This window comes from Xiphophorus hellerii, chromosome 21 (assembly GCF_003331165.1).
Source record: "Xiphophorus hellerii strain 12219 chromosome 21, Xiphophorus_hellerii-4.1, whole genome shotgun sequence".
NCBI lineage: Eukaryota > Metazoa > Chordata > Actinopteri > Cyprinodontiformes > Poeciliidae > Xiphophorus > Xiphophorus hellerii.
The window spans coordinates 18915052-18936072 of NC_045692.1; the positions used below are offsets into that span (position 1 = coordinate 18915052).

A 21021-nucleotide genomic window follows, 5' to 3' on the forward strand; every position below is an offset into this window, starting at 1 on the left:
CTATAAAAATAACGCCCTGGGCGGTTGCCCATATTGCCCATGTCAGAAACCACAACTGTCTGCACCATTAAACCATGAAACATAGCAATTAACTGTAATTGCTATGTTACAATTACAGTTGTAATTGTAACATTACAACAACACTATGAACACTGTCCAACGGCGCAACAAGCAGAAGGAGCACCATGACTGTTCTCATCCTCCCTCCCACTGCATGTTTGCCACCATGACAGGAGACAAAATCAATCAATGAGCATGCTCTGTGTTCATACGTTCAACTTTTACTTATTCGGCAATTAAATAAATGTGTGTGTGTGTGTGTGTGTGTATATATATATATATATATATATATATATATATATATATATATATATATATATATATAGCTATTGCAGTGTATACAAGAACAAAGAATGGCTCTCAGTGAGGCTTCAGTCCCATCAACCTTAGTAAAGATCCGTCCAGAAGAATCGGATCGTTCCTGAATCCACACAATAATTCAGCGCATGAGTGACAACTTTTTTTCATCGCAGATGCAACATGTGTCTCAGTACAGCTAGCTTTGCTAGCATCACGTCCACAGATCTTACCTTTCTTTAAGCTTTCCTTCCAAGTGACGCTAAAAGTTGGACAAAGTCCCACCAAGCGCTGCTGGTTTTACATGTCGTCATATCTTATGATTTATGCAGCTATTATCGATTAGTTAGACATCTTCTCCCGCTCAGAGGAAACCACTGCGCATGTCTGGAGCTCCGCGTGCTAGTAAAGGGGGAGGCGATGGGTGACAACAGACACTAAGTCAGGTTATTGCTTGGATTTTACGGCGCCACCTTAAAGTCCCTGAACTTCATATTTTAACGGACAAAAAGAGAGCAGTGCGACTTGGATGTAACGAGTAACGCGACACTTTTGTAGAAATGTAGTGAAGTAGAAAGTACAGATACTTACTGTAAAATGTAGTGGAGTAAAAGTAGAAAGTACCCATTATTAAATCTACTTAAGTAAAGTACAGATACATGAAAATTGTACTTAAGTACAGTAACGAAGTACTTGTACTTCGTTACTTCCCACCACTGATCAGTACTAATGAAGGTCTGCACATATTATCCCACAGTACTGTGAATCTCTCAGCTAACTTTAATTCAGATACTTTTAAGGATCTAAATGCTTTATTGACAGTGGTGTATTTAAAGATCTGGGGAAAGATGTTTTCATTCCATCAGTGATTCATTTCTCATTAGCTGTGTTTACATGGACTATCTATAATCAGCTTAATAGCCCAATCAGTAGTAAGAAGATCATCATGTAAACACCACAATCAGATCGGACTGACCTAGTCTGGCTCAGTCAGAATTAATTTTTAATCAGATTTAGAAAGCTAGAGTAACGTTTTTGTATGGATCAGCAGAAAATAGAATCTGATCCGTGGGTACATTTAAGTGTACACTTTTTCTAGTTGGAAAGTTTTGAGTTATTTTCTTCATATATTTGAATCTTTTCAGCATCATAGAATTAGGAGCTTTCATCAGTTGTAAACACATTTATTCTGCAGTGAGTTCAAGGATATGATCAGTAGTTTATTAGTTTATTACGCTGCTAATTTCTGCTTTAATTACTTCTTTAAAAAAGTACAAAGTTTTGTTTTTCAGGGCTAAAACCTAATTTCAGACATGAAAACAATCCGATTCTCTCCCTCCATTTGTCTCATGTTATACTGTCAAACATAATGATAGTTTTAACAAGCTTTACTGCAGCTTTAAGCCTGACTAGCAGTAACTCAAATACTTGCGTGACTTGCATATGAAACCATAATATTATGGTTTCCACATAAAGTCACAATAATGTGGAAAATATATCTGTATGTGTGATCCAAAAAAGCAGTCTTTTTTCACAATTATTACTGTATAACAGTCCAGTCTTTATTATTTTGTTATTATATTGTGGCACAGTATAATACCATCTAATGAAGCTAGGTTCAGTTTTCCATTTATTCAGGCAAACTTACCATTCCAATTTTTGCCCTTGCACTTTACAACTCACATTCTGCTGAAATTTACAAATGGTTGTCATAGAGTGGTGCAGAAGAAAACCTTGGTTTTTACTACTGATTTTTTTTTTTGGGAAATGCGGGTGTTTGTAAAAGTTCAGTAATATAAAGGAGTTTAAGAGTGTGCACTATTTTTTCCTTCAGTATAGTTCTTTTCACGGCTCTAAACATCCATTTTTACTGTGTCTGGTAAATGTTCCTATTAAGTCCAGCTTTGAAAACACCAGGCTATTACTGCTCATATCTTCTCCTGCAGTGACTCTGTGACTTTGTTTGCAGGTAGAAAACACAATTCGCAGACTGACTTTGGGCATTTTCCAAGGTTTGACCCCAGGGAAGCTTAAATTAAAGAGGTCATTCTGGCAAAAAAGCACAAATCACAAAAAAGATAAAGAGTAAAAACAATAACTTTATTAATTAGGGTAAAAAACTTTATTAAGTAGGGTAAAAACCAACCTGGCTTAATGTGCGAAAGTAAACACCCCCATGTACTAGTAAATTATCAATCCGTCTTGATGGAAGTTGTTACAACTAAGTCATAAATGAGTCTTTTACATCGTTGTTTTTTGAAAAAATTTTTTGCTCTAGGATGAGATGGTTTTTCAGCCATATTGAAGTAGATGTATTTTGCAAAACTGCAATGAACATACCTTTTCACCTCATATCAGTCACGTGATCAACAGCCAAATACTACTACTGGTGAAAATGTCAAAGAAGACAACAGGAAGTAGTAGTCGGAGAGTGGTGGTTTGTTTTTTTCTGGACAATATGCAGCTGGCTCCACCAGAGCACTCACAGCATTGCTCGGTTCATAAAAAGTTGTGTGTTATTAGAACATGCTGAATCCATAGTTTTTCTGCAAAATTGTCTACTATGATTTACCCAAAAGGTTGCACATAGCTGCTCTCATATATAAGGGGCCTGAATAAGATGCCAACGTTTCCTCTGACGGTTGATAGCTGCTGTGACTGTTTACATCTGTTACCTTGATTTTGAATGACTTATAGCGGAGACAAGCTTGTTCTCCTATGATTTTAATTAATTTTATTAATTAATGGAGAAATCAAAATAGTAAAATTTTGGGGTTTTTTACATTAGCTGAATCTAGACAAAGATTCACTCACATTTGTAATAGAAACATTGCTAGAGAAAGACAGTAGGATATTTTGTCTTAAAACGTTGTAAATTGTACAACTATTTCTGTGCGACTCTCCTCATCTGGTCATACTGTAACTACACATATATGTTTCGAAATAAAGTATTTTTTTTTCCAATTAACATAGAAGGAGTCAGGATTGTTTTCCAGCACAAACACTGTAAGTAATTTGTTGCTTTTCACGACAGGCAGGAGATTTCTACTTAAACGCCATGAAATGGAAAATAAATATTGACTTTGTTTATGAATCATTTTGAGCGTGTGGTAATGTTTCGCCTGCTGTTTTCCTATTAGTCGCATCTTAATGTTTTTCAAAACCATAGCATTATTTAAGAGTTTTCTCACAGCTTGGAGTTCATTGACAATTGCTGAACATCATTAAAAAGGTCTTACTTCCAGTGGAATAATTGTCTGAAGCACAAGTTGGGGAAACCTGATTGAAAAGTTGATCAGAAACAAAGAGCTGTATTGTTGTTGTGAAATGTTAGATTTTTATTTATTTATTTATTTTATTGTTTCACAGCCTTTGGACTATGAATCCAAGAGACGCTACATGATGGTGGCAGAGGCAACTAACAACCACCCAGACACTCGGTTCTTGCCTCTGGATGAGTTCAGCGACAGGACGACGCTGAAGATTTTTGTGGAGGATGTCGACGAGCCGCCTGTCTTCTTCTCAGCAGTCTATGAGTGGAAGATTCCTGAGAATGCAGCAGTGGGAACAGTGGTTGGCACCGTTAGCGCCAGAGACACTGACACAGTCAACAATCCCATCAGGTAGTGTGAGCAGGAGTGGGGTGTGGGGTGTGGGGCATCTGCCATCCAGCATCCAACAACTGGCATGATAATGACGGGTTAGACACCCAAACTGAAACACCTGGAGACAGCTTCCTCCACAGGGTGAAAAATCATTCCATTTCAAACAGGCTTACTGGCTTGCTGCATCCATTTCTACCTCCTTGATCTCTGGATACCCAGAACATGGTCATATTTATCTCATAATACTTTAGTGGGAAATGAGCCCTCCTGAATAAATCATGACATTTCTTTTTTTCTTTTTTTTTGCACCTCACGGGCTTTTCTGTCTATTGCAGCGGTATTATCGCAAAGCGACGTCGCAGAGAACGTGCGAATGTAATAAAGCACCGTGCGAGGTGGCATATGGAATTGAGATTTGCTGTCATTTGCAAGTGGGGCACGTTGCAGAGGAGACAGCCGTACAAGCGCTGCCTGTAGTCCATCTCAGCAGAGCTTAAGAGTGGCAGGTGCTGCATATCATGCTCAGCGCAGCGTCTATTATTGTCCCTCCGGTGACAGTGTTTCATTGATTAATAAATTCAGGCTGACATTTTAGGGGTTTCCAGAGTTCCAGTAAATATGATTAAGTTTGCCATGTCCAGACCTTCTTTGAATTAGTGCACAGAAATGATGTCACCTTAAAGTCAGATAAGAGTTAAATGTATGATGATTTTAAAGACAATGCTCTAGGAAAAAATAAATAAATTCTCTCACAACAGTGATGATTGGAAGTTGGTGGACAATTATTCAGACAACTCAACTATGATATAGAAACCATATTAAATCTGAGAATAAATCAGGGAGTTCACCATCCTCTGAACAATGAAAAGATTTAGAAAGCATGCAAAAACGTGTCTGAAAACAAATTCTGACTTGCTTAGATTGCTACATCCTTACACAGGTGATTCTGTAAAGGTCTTAACATCCTTGTCAGTACAAACATATGATTCATCTCCATGTCTGTGGTTTACTTTTAATCTCTGTCTGTCTCATATGTAACATCGAGCATTCATATACTTTGGATGCACTGGAATTAAAATTTGAACAAGATTATTTCAAAAATAAAAACCTCTTCCAATTCATTATCATACATAATACTTGAGATGGATGGATGATTATATGGATACAACTAAAAACATTATGTGAAGGAATAAAGTCTGAAAAACTAAGTTATCAATTCTCCTCCAAAATGCTCTTAAATTCCATGCTTTAAAAAAAAAAAGTTTCTTCTTTTTTTTTTATAAATTACTCATCAGTTATACATATCATCGAGAAAAGCAAGGGTTGCTAATTAAAAATGAAAATCAATTTATATTGACTGGAAGCATAAACAAATCTGTTATCAGTGTAAGGTGCTGTGTCCTTGCACCACTTTGTTGTCACTTTTCTCTCACTAGCTTGTGTGTGTACTTGCTTTGCTGGATATCTGTCAACAGATAAAAATATGAGCAGTTTGTCTAATTAATTTCCCTGCGGTTTTCAATGTCTTCTTTGCCCAGAAACCAACCTTCCGTGTTAAATGTGCCATTTCTGTGAATTTTTCTCCTCCAGATACTCAATCGACAAAAAGACCGATGCCACCAACGCTTTCAAAATAGACCCAAACAATGGAACCATAGCTATCGCTAAGGCTTTGGATCGAGAAACTGCAGACTGGCACAACATGAGCGTTGAAGCCAAGGAAACCAGTAAGGATATCTTGTTGATAGAGCCACGGCACATTTATTTTCATTCCCATTCGAAGCCTCTAGTCAATGTGTTCCAGGAAATTCACAACTAACTAGATGGCTGTTTTTTTTTTACTTTTGGAGTGAATGTATATTAAAAAACCTGCAAACTGGTATACATGTAAAAACTTTATAAATTAAGGTAGAAATTAAAAGTTCTAATTAATTTGATTTTTTTTTTTTAAATAAAGCAGTCACAGATTCATTTCAGTGTATATTTTTCAAGTAAGATTTCTGCTGATTTAATTTTGGTGATTGTCTTTAGCTTGTGAAAAAACAAACTTCAGTTTTTTTTGTTTTGAACAGACCAATAATAGAACAAAATTGAATGCAAAATTATGTTATGACCTAAGCAATTAAATCAGTTAAAGAGAAAACTGCTGACTCTTCATGTATTGAGTAAAGCTTGTTTTTCGCAGAGTTCTGAAATAAAAAAAAAAAGTGGAAAGTGGAGTGGAAGAAAAAACTATGGTCAAAAATGGAATAACCTCAATTTCAAAGTTAGTGTCTGCCTACCAGGAACTCTTACGATACTTTCTGCTGACAAACCTTATGGAGATCCTGATTTAATTCAGCAAACTGGCCAAACCTAAACCCCAGAGATTTGGTTGAATACTGTCAGCTGGAAGATGAATGAAATCAGACCCAACAGGTGAGCTGAAGGCCACTTCTAAAGCAAGCTGGGCTTCTTCAGCAGAGACACAGCCCGATCATCTCCATGCTGTATTAACAGAAGCAAATTTCTGTGAAATGTTCCATTTGAACAAAATACATTTAAATTTCAATTATATTCTATATCTGCCTTAGGGTATCTGCCTTATGGTACATATGAAGTCTTTAGCATTGAACTAAGTTTTAGTTGCGGCTTTTTTGGATTCTTCACTGAGACTCTTGAAAGTTGCAGGGAGTAGAAGTTTTTTTTCTACCTAGCTTTGCTCTAATAATCACTAACTTGCACTTGTCAGCTAACATGTTGCAAGTAGCTTTAATCATTTGTACACAGATTCAGTTTTTTCACCTGAAATGCTTGGTTGATGGTGACTGTAAGTAGTACAGGTACAGGTGGATGTACCTGTGGAGTCCATGCAGTGAAGTTAGATGATCAAACAATTACTCAACGAGGCTGGATGGTTTGATAATCAGCAGTAGTACCAGTCATAAGTAGCAAAGGTAGATGCAGTTTTGTTGTTTGTATGAAGCAAACAACAATATTTCTGAAGAGCTCTCCAGCCATAGTACACTCAATATTTATATGGCTTATTTATATGGTTTCAGTCGAAAGAAAGTCATATATTAAGTTTCTTGAAAGATGAATGATTTGAACCTGAACCTTTTCTTCTTTAAATGCACAATTTTACAATTAAAATTTAGACAGAAAGAGAACACATTAATGTTATAATGTTACTGTTCGCAAACTATTTCACATGCAAACACTCTATGAATGAAACATGAGTTTATAAAAGATGCACCTGGAAAGTTATGACATGCTTCTCAACTTTCCATTTGTAGCATTTCAGTCCATTAAGAAATTAATTATAGTTCATATTTCAGGTAGGATGGAAATAAAAGCTTGGTTTATCACTCTGAAAAATTGCACAACTGGTTGCTAAGCACAATCTGACTGGAATACTTCTCATCCTTAAAGAGAGTTATGCATTTAACATGAAGCACACAATGATGTTGTTTGTGAAAAGTCTTTTTTCTTTAACCTCCCATGCAAAGTAAACATAGATCACTTGATTGTCTGAGGTCAGCTGGACAGATTATTCTTTGCAAAATAACACAAACTTAGTCAGATTACATTAAGAACAGAAATATTCTTTAATTGTCCAATATCACCTTGGATCGTCAATTGAATTTTAGCTCGAACTTTGACTGGGATATTCAAACACATGCATATTCTTTGATGTAAACCATCCATTCTTGCTCTGGCTGTATACTTAGGATTGTTGCTGCTTTTGCAGGTTCAAACCATCTTCTTTTCTACTTCCCCACCACCATTTTCATCTAAATGTTCTCAGGGTGATATTCAGTGTTTTTCACTACACATTCTGTTTAATATTCAGGGCAAAACACTCGGTTTTGTGAAGTTTGTGGTTCATTCAATTGCATCCATTGATTATTATGTTCCGGTTCTGCTCAGCAGTCCTCATTGTGCAGCGCATTCGTGTTCTAAGAGAACCAAACATTTATCAGTCTGAAGTGTTATTTTGCCACAGCTTTCACAAAGCATCTGTGATACATGCACCCAGTGGACTTCAGTAGATGTCTGTCTTCACTGCTGCAGTGCAAAACCATTTATCCTCCTCCGTGGTGGTGTTCATCACCGTGCTGGACGTAAACGACAACGTGCCAAGGCTTGCGAGGGATTACCAGCCATATATCTGCGAGGGCACGCAAGCAGGAGAAGTATGTACATTATGATGCGCTCATGTTCAGGATTTACTATGCGGCAATGTTATAATCAAAAAGTGTTTTAATATGGTGTAATGCTTTGTCACACAAGAACATAGTCATTTGATCCTGTTTTCTTTTCTGTGATGATGACATGAAAACATTTGATATTTTGACAACAGGTACATTAAAGTACCAGCAGCTGAATTAAATTTCTTTATTATTTCTCAAAAAGAAGAGGAGTAGGTAGTCGAAAACCCAATGCATTGTATTATATGATGTTTGTGTTTTAGTAATTGCGGTGCTTATTTTTCTCCTCTCCCTTTGTGTCTCTTGAGCTCATTCATCTTCTCAGTGCTGTCGACCCGGACAAGGCTGTGGAGGAGCACCACTTCTACTACTCCATGGTTCCTCAGGAGCGCATCAATCCAAACTTCACCATCAGAGATAATCAAGGTTACATTTATTTGAAAAGGCAGCTAATAATACTTTTCAAATTGTATAATGGGTTTATAGATTTTCTAGTAGTGCTAACCCAGATAATTCACTCTCCTCAAGTTAACTAATCTATTGGGCAGTAATTAGTGTTTTATTGCTATTTAAGAAAGCTGCTTCATCAAGATTGTGTTTTATCTATCTGCTAGCCCATGGTTTCTTGATATTATTTCACCAAGGTCTCTTCAGTTGCATGAAGACTGGATTAAACATCCAGCCAGATTCTGTTTATAGAAGTCATAATTTGTCTGAATAGACAATCACTGACTGGTCTCCTGGTAAAACATTCAACATTGTTCAAAAATTGGATTCGGAGTATTGACTTTAATCAAAAATTAAAGGATGTTGGTCCTGACACAAATCCTTGAAAATACTCAATAAGCACAACATTTCAAATGTAGGTGGAAGTTGGGTTGTTTGCTATTAAACACTTATGGTTTTCAAAGGGGAAAAATAATCACAAAGCAAATCCTGAAGGTCTTGTTGAAGTCCAAAGCTCTACAGTGTATCTGGAAGGTATTCACTGCACTTCACTTTCTCCACATTTTATTGTGTTACAGCCTTATTCCAAGTAGTATTAACTTAATCAATTTCCTCAAAATTCATCATAATTACCCCATTATGATGATGTGGAAAAACAATTTTTTGCTAAATTATTAAAAATAGAAAACCAAGAAATCACATTTATGTCAGTTCTTTCAGCCTTTGTTTAATAATTAATGATCCACCTTTGACATCAATTACAGCCTAGACTCTTTTTGAATATGATGCCACAAGCTCAGCTTACCGATCTTGTGGCTCATTCGTATTTGCTTTACTTCTCCAGTTACACCAGGTTGCAAGAATTCATAAGGATGCTGTTGATTTATTAAGATTTAGGGAGTTAATACATTTTAGCTTCTATTTTTAAAAAACGTTCTGTTAACATCCATGCCAGCTTGCTGCTCATTAGCTCATGCTGGTAAAACACAGTTTGGCGGAATGACACTTGGAGGTTTCATTTATTTCACGTTACAATCTCGCTGGTTCATTTTATTCACACACAGAGTCGAAGTCTGAATTTTGTTACATCTGCAGGGACAAACAGCAACAACAATATTGGCCTGCTTCCAATAAGGTATCCCTGTTAAGTTTTCAGACACCTATAAAAAATACATTTCCTTAGACTGGATGTAAGGTAATCCATCTTTATAGACAATATACTAAGCTGTGTGGAAACAGAGCATAAAAGCTGCAGGTACATTTTTCTTCTTTGGACAGAGCCAAATTAGTTTTTTTTTTTTCTTTTTTTTATCTCTGGTTGCAATCTGAGCTTCCTAACATTAAGCTGTTTGCAGACATGCAACAAATGTACATTTAAAGAGTCTGATTTGAATAAAAAACATTGTGTTTCGCTAAATAGTTTAAAATGTAACTGATTATAGTTTTAGCTTAAGTCTAGGCAACAAACTTTGGTGGCAGTTTGAATAAGTCCTCCATGAAGTTGAGCAAATGAGCTCTTGGGTGACTTGGTCTTTTTGCAGGGACATTTGGCATAAATTAAATCTGTAATTATTCTTCTAGGAAGAAGAAATGTCATTATGAACATTCCTGACATTTCTTGCAAAAGACTTAAGGCTACAGTGCACACCTCTGCCCACCAGTAAAAAATGTGATCAGTCTGTATTCATTTCCTTACAGTGGCTGTAAAACTTTTGTGAGCATAAATTCATTCAATGAATACACCAAAGGACCACTAACAGTGCACAAAACACCTGGGATATGAGCTTTCATATACATTTAACTGTCTTAACTTAGGCTCTTCAACACATCCGTGTCTGCCTTTTACATTTAGACACGAGAAAACCTGTGTCCATACCATGAACATCTTAATTTTTCTTGATATAAATTTGATTTGTATCCTCAAAGCTCATGGTTTTAAGAAGTAGTGTTGTCTGAATATGTATCATGTCATAATGTCCAGCTGGATGTACTGAAAAGACGATAAATAACTGTCAATTTATTGCACATGTTGAAACGGTTACTGTGGGCTACAATCACACCAATAGAAGAACAAAACTGCTGGAACTCAGGCTACAAACACACACACACGGAGTACACTTACCAACCTCTCTGACAACCCGGCTTCTCTCTCATTTCCCTCCTCCTCTTTCCTCCGATTACACCCTAGTCTTAAACCTCACACACAACCACACATTTCCAACAGCAGTCAGCAACCAGAACATTTGAAACAAGAGGACAGCTTTGTTAAGATTAATTTTACTGCAGGGTTGCTACTCTTTGTCAAAGAGCCTCCTATCTGAATGATTGGATTTCATTAATTGAATCATAACTTAGTGGTCATAATTTATTGATTGAATAATTTGAACTTTAAATGAGAGCTTTTCTTATTATTCAATAGAATAATTACATAATTTGAAATGTTTGGGCAGCAGATACAGTAGTTCTTCTCTCATTGGTAGTTTGTTGAGTTTCTCAGTCTCTGGCTTCTTTAAACGGTGGAGGAAGATTTCAGTCAGTGAGTCATCAGTAGAAGAAAATTGAGCTGAAAGTGGGAGACAAAAGTAAGAAGTTGCTTGTGAATTGTCTCAACTGAAAAATATATTAAACTGCAGTTATTAAACCTCCTTAAAGGTCAGAAATTAAATTTCAAAAGATGTCCTCATCTTCCAATATTCCAAAGTTATGAAAATAAGGCATGATTTTGCAAATAAATTTTGACATTTCCTGACAAAAAAATATCTTGAAGAAAACTAATAGTTTATTCTTAAAAGTGTAATGTGACATAAACTGCATGCTGTTAAAATCCACTTCTGATTGGTTGATCACGCTCTCTGACTAATCTTTCTATAGATTCAATTAAGCTCTGTAATTAACAGAAAGACAACTAAGCACATATTTTACTCGATCAGCTTTGAACCAAGGAGACTAACATAAAGATTTTTGTTTGGATTGTAGATTTTGCAACATTCATTTGGTTTTTGTGTGAAGCAATTACAAAAACATTTTTTTCTGCCTTGTGGATACACTCATTTTAAGAAGTATGGATTCTGAAAAACAATCCTTTTCTTTTCCCTTCCCCCCTCAATTTAACATTAACTGTTGGAAATCAAAAAAGCCTGATTGCCCCTTTCTTGAATCTTCTGAAAGACCCAAAACTTTTGGGAAGAATTTTACTTTCATCAGTTATATTACTATTCTGAGTTTAATTTCTTAATTATAAACCTTCTCCTGGTAGTTGTAAAGGTTTACAGAGAAAGCCTTTGCTTGTTTGGTTTTCTTTTTACTTAATTAAATCATCAGAAGATACTATGATTATTAATAGTAATAATAAAGTATTTTTGATTATGATAATTACCAGGCCAGATTATTCATTAGGAATTGAAATAAAAGTTCTTCAGACAGACTTTTATGATTGAATTTTGATTGCTTAAAAGACAGATTTGTTTGTTAGCTTAGTTTAATATACCTCAACGACTGCTGCACCCTTAATATTGTTCACATGCGTAAATCTTTGAGTGTCTTTAGATGAGTAGTTTTCTAGTTTTGTGCGTTGCTCGAGAAAGTAAATGAACATTTTTGATTTGTTAGTCAAAGAACTGTAACTGTTTCTAAAGGTTTACAATAAATAGAGACAGTAGGAATAGAAACATGTCAATGGAACAGAAAGTACTTTTAAATAATGTACTAAATAAGCTATAATGAAACTGTGATGGCTGCAGTTACAGCCACACAAATGTGGTAATATTCACTCTCACCACACGCAATAAGTTCATTTCACTTATATTTGGATTTCTTTAAGTTTAGGATTTAATTTACAGAATAACTGGTTTTGTTTAGAAAGCAACACATCACAGTGTATTCTAGAATAAGTGCGCACATTTTAGTTTACATTGTTGTGTTTTGCTTGATTTAATCTTTGTTTTGTTTCTGAGTTTAAGTGCTGGCTGCCCAATCCTTAGGAGAGCAGAGAGGTGGAGAAGGGGTGGCGCAAGCCAGCTGAGACTGCAAATTGGTTCACACCATTACTCATCATCCAGAGGGGGGGAATGGGATTTGCTATGTTAGTTTCAGTTAGGTTTCTGTGTATTTTCCCCTTTGTGTTTTGTATGTGGCCTGATCAGCCAGTATTTAAGTCCCCTTTTGTCTCTGTTTGTGAGGTCTGTTTTTTGAGTTAGTCTGAGTGGAGGTCTGTTTTTTGAGTTAGTCTGAGTGGATGTCTGTTACTTTGACCTCTTTTATGGGCCCAAATTTTGTCATTTTTTCTATTATTTACCCAAGTTTTGTTTTGGGTTAAATAAAAAATAACTATTTTTGACTTTGAACCGGTGCCTGGCTGTTCTTTAACTGCTCGGTCCGTCACAGAAACATACAATGGTGCGGTGAATTGATGATTAGCCATGCAAGCACCTGACAGTCGTCCAGACAGCGACTGGCAGATAAATAATGAATCAAGAAAAGGAACATTAAAGAAAGCGCATTACTATATGCCACACAGCTTATTTTATGTCAGTTATTGTTCAGTGGTCAAATTAAATGAAAGAAATGCAATGAAAACAGATTTTTCTCTAAGAAAAATCTGACTTCAAATTTTAAGTCGTATTAGGTTTTCCCACCCACTTGTAATCCTCTTTTTTAGGAGGAGCAGTTACTAAAAATCGTCTTTCACTCTTGACATTATTCCAGATAACACGGCAGGCATTGTGGCTCGCAGGAGCACTTTCACACGTAAAGATCAGACTCAGTACCTGCTTCCTGTGGTGCTGACCGACAGCGGCACCCCGGCCCTCTCCAGCACCACCACGTTGACCATCGGCGTCTGCAGCTGCCTCCCGGCTGGCCATTGTCCCACTGCGGGGGTCGAGGCTCTCGCTCTCTCCGGGTTCAGCATGCAAACCTTAATAGGGATTTTAGTCTGCCTGGTCACTCTCACTGGTAAGTGTGAATGGACGTGATGATGACTTCCTGGCAATCTTTTTAACAAGTGAAAGTCAATGTTCACTGTTCTTGAAGTCATGTAGCCATAAAGTTGCCACTGTGTCAGGCAGGAGATCTGTCACATGAATATCCAGGAGGTCCAGTTTTGCACTGTTTGTCATTTATGAAACAGGTTTTCATTTACTTTTTGACTGATTACTGAATAGACAAGATTACTTCCTTCAATGGGTTTTACTCAGCTCTTCCGCCTGTCTTGTTTTCTGTGCTATTACAAATTTTTCAAATTCACAACAAGTCATTGGTCATACCTAATCTTGTTGCTGTTTGTTTTGCATTTCAAGCTTTTTAAATCTGTTTATTAATGAGGTAAATATCAGCTTATCAAAAGTGTTGAAATAGTAACAATTAATTGAAATGTGTGAGCACACGTTCATGTCTTAAAATGTATAACGGCTTCTTCATAGGCTCCCCCTGTGCTCAACAGCATTCTCAAAATGTGTGCATTTCAGAAAACTACAACCACTGTGGAAATCTGTAGAAAAATGTTAAAGTTTAATATTGATATAGGAATTTAAATTGAAAAAAAACCCACCTTGAGACTTTTACCGAGGTTAATTTTAATTAGCGGCTAGCTGAATTATTAAGGTCAGCAGTGTTTCTTGAATCTTAATACCCATTCAAATAAACCATTGCATATTAATATGATGGTATTGAAAAGCCTGAAAGACCTACAAATAGTTTGAGAATCAATTATATGCCATAATGACAGATTGTGTCTCCAAGTGACCTTGACACAGTGTTATTGTTTAAGTGGTTCTGTCTCGTAGTTGTACAATTTAGATCTCAAATGATTAAAAAGGCACAAAATGACAAAGGGTGAAACTGCCTGCACCTGTTTTTAAGGAATGAAAACCATTAATTGGTTTATATTCTATGGGAAGAATATAAGTCAATTAATGAAATACAATTTCATAGTATTTCTAGTGAAATATGTAGATGTGGAGATGATAATGGATCAGATGAAGAAACAGTCTGTTGTGATCAGTTGCCATGTTGAAAGCTGTTTAAACATTTGGGAGCAGACTGACAGACTGGGCATGAATCGAAATAAACAAAAAAATCTCTCAATTATTTGAGACACCATGATTAACTCCATTCCATCTGCGAACATAGTTGTGATCTTACCTCTTTATGTCTACCACTCCCTCATAAAATGTCAGCTTTTATGTGCCATGAAAAGGTGAACAATGATAAATCATATGAAAAAAATAAAAATGAAAAGAGAAGTAATTACCCTGTTATGTAAGTGTGCACATCCTTAAGACACACATTGTACCAGTTTTTGATCAACAAACATTTTTTGATCAAAACTGAAATTACCTTGAGAAAATCTACAGTTTCATCTGAAGACACACTATACTAGAGGATAATGGCACCAACACTTTAGTGGAGGTATGTTGCTCTTTTAGTGTTGCATGATGAGCCAAAAATACTCATTTGGAATAGTGGCCCAAAATTTGAAGTCTGGTTTTGTCAGACAGCAGCACATCCTCCAACGAGGTTTTGGGTGATTGTAGGCTCAGAGGATTTCTTTGGAATAAATGCGTTGCTGCTTCAGTATTTACTCCAGACATATGGAGGATGGTACCAGTACATGTTGGAAAATCCTTCAGCTCTTTTGATCGTTCTATCTGCCTGATTGTATAACATTTTTTCATAGAGCATATTTAAAATAGTTTAAGGAAAATGCAGCGTGGGGAACTGAAATACATAGGAACAATGCTACTTGACACACTATTGGCTGGCATTTGCAGAGCAGCCAATTCAGGGCTACTCTGCCACCGACTGGCTGGACCTCCCAGAGTGGAGATAAGGAAGACGGTAGCTAGGTAGTACTACTCTCCACCACCGTGCATATTAATGCATTTTAAGGTATATTTGACATTTGAGCTAATAAAATAAATATTTCTCAATAAGGGGTCTCAAGAATTTGTGCATTTTAGTCTTTCATTGGCAGCTGTGGACCCAATCCATGCAAACACTGGATGTTTTTTAAAATTGGATTGTGATTATTTTTATTAAAGGTTTTTGCTGTGCCAGTGGCCTTTATTGAATAGGAGCTAGACAGGAAGAGGGGCAGAGAGAGAAGAAGAGGACATGCAGCAACAAGTACATTTGGTTCCACTAATCAAACCGGGGACAGCAGCGCTGTGAACTGTAGCCTCTGAATATGGTGTGTGTGCATGTCCTACCACTGAGCCATATGGCATCCTGATTTATTTAATAATTTTAATTAAACCGATTTTATAATTGGTTAAGAATTAACAACAATAGCAGAGAATAGGAAATGATGATGAACCCATGACCTCATTGTGCATCCTGTAAGTACGTAGTAGACCTAGCAAGAAAATGAAAAGGTTTTTCCCACCCAAATTTCAGATAATAATGAACAGACATAGTGATACTAGCATTGGACTGCCTGGTGATATGCAGACAAACAGATAATGTCTGTTTGCTCAACAGAGAAGTTTCTGCAAAGTTTGGACGAACAATTTATTCTTCTTATATTGCGTCACTATGTAGTCAGGATAGAGAGCTATGAGGCAGAGCTCCATCAGGTTTGTCAGATACTGCAAAGGAAATATCAGTAACAACTCTCTGGGATTTTTATGTTATCTGGCATTGCATAGACGCATGTTTTAAACTTGTATAAGTTCATATCTGTGTCTTTTACTCTTCTTGTTACATCAGTGAGCTGCAAGAGCAGCTTCTCTGGTTTTTCTTACTGGAAAAAAAAATTACCTGAGGAACAGCAACAGGAACAATTTGTACAGCGACCTGGCAAAAAGACCTCCCAGATCCTTGATTCAGAGAACATAATTAAAGTCTTTCCCCTCTACCACAGAAAGTGATTTATCATATTATGTAGACATCTAAAACTGAGTAAAATGTTTCCGATCTGTTGCATGTTACTAAGTTTTGGTGATGAAGACCAAGTTTGGTTCCAGCAAATTTTGAGAAATATTTGATATTTATAGGCTCTCCAATACTCCCTCTACTTCTAATATTCATGATACCTGTGTTCACTACCATGATACAGATGTTTGATGTGGATATTTTTTCATAGTCTTCTACTGACGGACATCTTGGCAAATTGAAATCCTTTGGATCCTTTGTCACCTCTTTGCAAGCTGCAAGCTTTACCTAAAGGATGCAAAAAATCAAATGTCATAAAAATCCTGTTCTTGGACAGCTGAGCTTCAAATCAGGTTAATAACACTCACTATGATTAATGCTGGTTGTGAACTAAAGAAAACTAATTTCTCTAATTAAATGAGAAGATGCTTCACCAAAATATTAGATTTACTGTGTGCACACTTTATACATCTTAGTAGATCATTTTTTAAATTCTGTTCTCACCTCGGATTGAAACAAGTTAAAATAATTTTGATGTATTTAACCATTTGATTGCATTTAATTATAGAAAAAAATGCAATCAAAAGGTGACAGTTCAAATGTAGACAACCCACATTTGAACTGGGTTGTCTGAAATCCACTTCACTTTCAAAATTAGTTTTGTTTGATGTCGGCTGGTAACAGTTCCAAACATTAATATGATTGGGTGGCAGCAGATTAAAAACCCCCACATAATCCATTATGTGAAGAGCTCCCTCTATTCCAGGAGTTCATGTTCGGATCTGTCGCTATTACCAGAACATCTGCTTTGCTCTAAGGCTCAGACATTTTCTACTAAGCAGAAGCACCTTTTGCAAAGAGATGACAGCTAGTTCTTTGTCAGAGGGTGTATAATAGCTGCTGGGCCAGCAGTAAGGTAATGTGTTACATGGTGACATAGATAAGTGATAGAAGAGTCTGAACTACACATTTTCGAGGCATCTCATTGGTAAACAAACCATAAAACACTTTAGAAGAATATAAAACTGCTAGCAAAAAAAATTTAAGTCATGTTTTTCTGAAATGTTGTTTTCATAAAGTCCCTCTTTTCCAGCAGATGTGAACTAAAGCACTTCCACCTGACAACCGTTTGGCAAGTATATGAAACAGCAGGGTTTTCATTAACAAGTTTCTGCTTTCATTGTTGAAGCCACCTTTTGTATTTTTTTATTTTTTTAACTCACCAGCGTGCCTTTAACACACGATTACAATGCTGGAGCGTGCTGTGCAATGATGCCAGGTAATGAGTGTATTGGTTGCAATACATCAGTACCAATGCCATCCTGGGACACTGATGGGTGTGCATAGTGAAGAGCTTTATTATGACCTTAGCTGCTTTGTGTCCTCCCTTTGCCCATCACATGAAAGATTAATGACAAAACCCGCTATGCTAACACTTCTCAGAGAACAAGAGCCTGTTAAAACAGTAGGAAAAGAAGATAAACGCTCTTTTAGTATTCTGTGTCACATGGAGCGAATAAAGGAATTTATTCTTTATTTTTGAAGTGAAGTAAAAAAGTAAAATATTACCAATGTTTTTTTTTCGTATTTGCAGGAAAACATGTTGCAGAAAAACAAATCTGGCTGCTATTATTTTCTTGTATGCTCCATCAGGCACCGTATGTTGTGTCTTTTTTTTGTTTTGTTTTTTTCTTCTCGCTAAGCTCATGCCCCGGTGTTTAACTATAATGATCTCGCACTGTGTTGTGTCTGCAGCTCTGTCGGTTCTAATGCTGATTGTGAGGAGGCACAGGCGTAAGCAACAGGAGGGGACGGATATGGAAGTGAAGGAGTTGGAGCTGCCCGAGACCTTTTCCCAGAAGGTGCTTTACTACGGAGAGAGGAGAGACGGCCTGGACTTCTGCCAGCCTCCCGTCCCACTGCGCCCCCATCCGAGGAGGAGAGACAGGAAACTGCGAAGGGAGGAAGTCAGGGCCAGCATACGGATGTCGCTCCGAGAGTCACACCTCATTGGGCCGGAGGACGAGGTATTCAGGCAGTTTATCCTGGACAGACTGGCAGAAGCCGATCAGGATCCTTATGTCCCACCATTTGATTGCCTTCGGACTTATGCTTACGAAGGGTCAGGGTCGTCCTCAGGGTCTTTGAGCTCATTGGACTCCTGTTTGGAATTTGAACCCGAGAAACCTGTGTGTAACTCCAAGCCTTATGCAGTAAGACTCACCCCTTGGTACGGAGGAGCAGAGGAGGACACATTCTTCTAAAGATTGATTCCCCCCCCCCACCACCTTTTATGTATTGATAACAATTGTTAAAGGGTAGAAAGACCAGGACAGTTTGTGTCCAGTAGGCTTTAATCAAACAGACATTGATAATTTCTCATAGGCATATTCACACTCATTGAATATTTTTCACATTTTATCCGGATTTAATGTGGTAGGTCAGCTCAAAGTAATTCAACATTTGATTTTGAAGATGATGGAAAATGATCCATGACTTTCAAATGTTTTATCAGTGTATATTTTTTGAGTAAAGGTGAATACAAATGTTTGCCCCACATTTGAGGTTTTTATTAAAAAGAAATTGCAAGCCATGTTTGTGCTGCCTTGGGTTGGTTTGTTACATAGTATCTGAATGAAACCAAAATAAAATACATTGTGCTTGTAAAATGTGAAAAAAAAAATCATGTAGGGTAAATGTTTGTACCAATATTTCTTGAAGTTTTTTTATTTTTGTTAGATTTCAGGCTGACTTCTTCTCCCTGCTGTTAGGGCTGTTAAGGCTGCAGGCTTCAACATTTTTTTCTTCATCTTGACAGTTTGCACAATGACAAAGTGTACTTTTTAAAATGTCAAACTATTGCTGTGAAGATACTATCAAGCCTTATATAAAAACATCTACTGCTGGCAAGCTTCACATATCCAATCCATTTTGGCAGCTGTATTTTTGTTGCTTTCTAAAACCACATATACTGCTCAACTCTCCTCTCTGTTCTTTACTTCTTTTAAATGTTATATTTATTACCTAATACATAATTTCAGCCTGTTTGACTGGGATTGTGTATCATTTAGTTGAAAATATTATTCCAATGAGATCATGTAAACGGCATTAGAGGAAATAAAAAGCATGCTCTTATATTCGTAATTTTCTTATCACTTCTTATAGATTTTCCCACACTTCTTATACAGTATATACTTGCTGTAACATTAAATGGCCTTTCAGGACCTGAATAAAGCTGGATCTGAATCTACCAAAAAGTTCTCAAATTATAATTGTATTATAATAATCAGTGGCTTAGTCCACAATGTGCTTCTGTTTTACCCTTTTCCAATTCATATCCCAAGTTGTCCCCCTTTTCTCCATCTTCTCCTCTCCACTCTCATTTCAAACTACTTTCTTCTTCTATTGTTCATCAGTTCATTTCTCTTTTTAGGAGATACTTAAATTTCACATTCACAGCAGATCACAAAATTGTGCAAACTTTATCCAAATACAATATAATATTTATCCCGGAAGCTAAAAAAACCCAACTGGTTTAATTGAAAATTTAGTAAATGATTTAGTATAAGCTTGATATATTAGTCTGCACAGACATAAACTAATACTTTGTCACAGAATCTTTTCTGTTCATTTTCAAGATTTGATCGTTTAGAGACACCATTTAACATCTGCCGACTGTAGTGAATCCGATGTACTAGAAATAAATTTCAACAGACCTTGTAGGAATTTCTTGACATTTTATCCTTTTTATCTTTTAACAAAAGCCATAGAGCTGTACAGATGTCCATTATACATCTAAATTTAGATTGCAACCTACCAAGGTTTTACTAAATTTAGTTTTATTTTAGTCTTAGCTTCTAAAGTATTGGTAAGACTAAAATGAAGCTATGTAAAGATCGTTCGTACAGTTTGTTAGCAACGTCTTAAACTTTTTCACTTTTTCTTTCTCAGTTTTAGCTGAGATGTTTGCCTATGTAGGCCATGTGCCCTGTAACCTTACAGCTGTAGATCATAATTGTGTCCTAGCAACAGAAGCATTCCTGAAGGAAGTGGTTAACCATCTAGCTCTGCTGCTTTCCACCAACTCTTGGGGCCAATTTTAAGATTCCTTATCTTGTTATCTATAAGCTATACGTTTGTAGCTTTTTTCCCTGACTACTTTGTTGCACTAAGCAGGAAGTGCATATTAGCTTTACTGTACACAATCTGCTGAACAATACACTCTCTGCTGGAACTGAAAAATAGGCTGTTGAGAAGCCTATTTCTCAAAACTATTTCTGTTTTTTATAAGATGAATAAAACATAATGTCACTAACACTTCTTTTCATCATCTCATTATGACGTTGCACTTTCATTATTGCTAAAAGGTATTACTGGCTTATAACAACTTATTTTTCATTTCTTACAGCTAAATTAATAAGAATATCACAGAAATGGCAATTTATTTATGAGTGACTAGATTGACTACATTCAAAGTGTGGTACATTTCAAACATTTATTTATTTTTATTTATATTTTATGACTTACAACTAATAAAAAAAATCCCTAAA

The 21021-nt window shown here is 36.4% G+C and overlaps 1 protein-coding gene across 2 annotated transcripts in view; it reads left to right on the forward strand.

The window, feature by feature from the left end:
* The window catches only part of cdh19 (cadherin 19, type 2), a 41781-nt gene extending 22059 nt beyond the window's left edge, over positions 1-19722 (forward strand). For both annotated transcript variants that reach the window (XM_032551569.1, XM_032551570.1), the window contains exons 8-13: positions 3727-3980; positions 5553-5689; positions 8016-8137; positions 8461-8578; positions 13304-13552; positions 18227-19722. In XM_032551569.1, coding sequence (XP_032407460.1) covers positions 3727-3980; positions 5553-5689; positions 8016-8137; positions 8461-8578; positions 13304-13552; positions 18227-18735 — 1389 coding nt within the window. In that variant the 3' untranslated portion in view covers positions 18736-19722. The remainder of the gene's footprint in view (positions 1-3726; positions 3981-5552; positions 5690-8015; positions 8138-8460; positions 8579-13303; positions 13553-18226) is intronic.
* The last annotated feature ends 1299 nt before the right edge of the window (positions 19723-21021 follow it).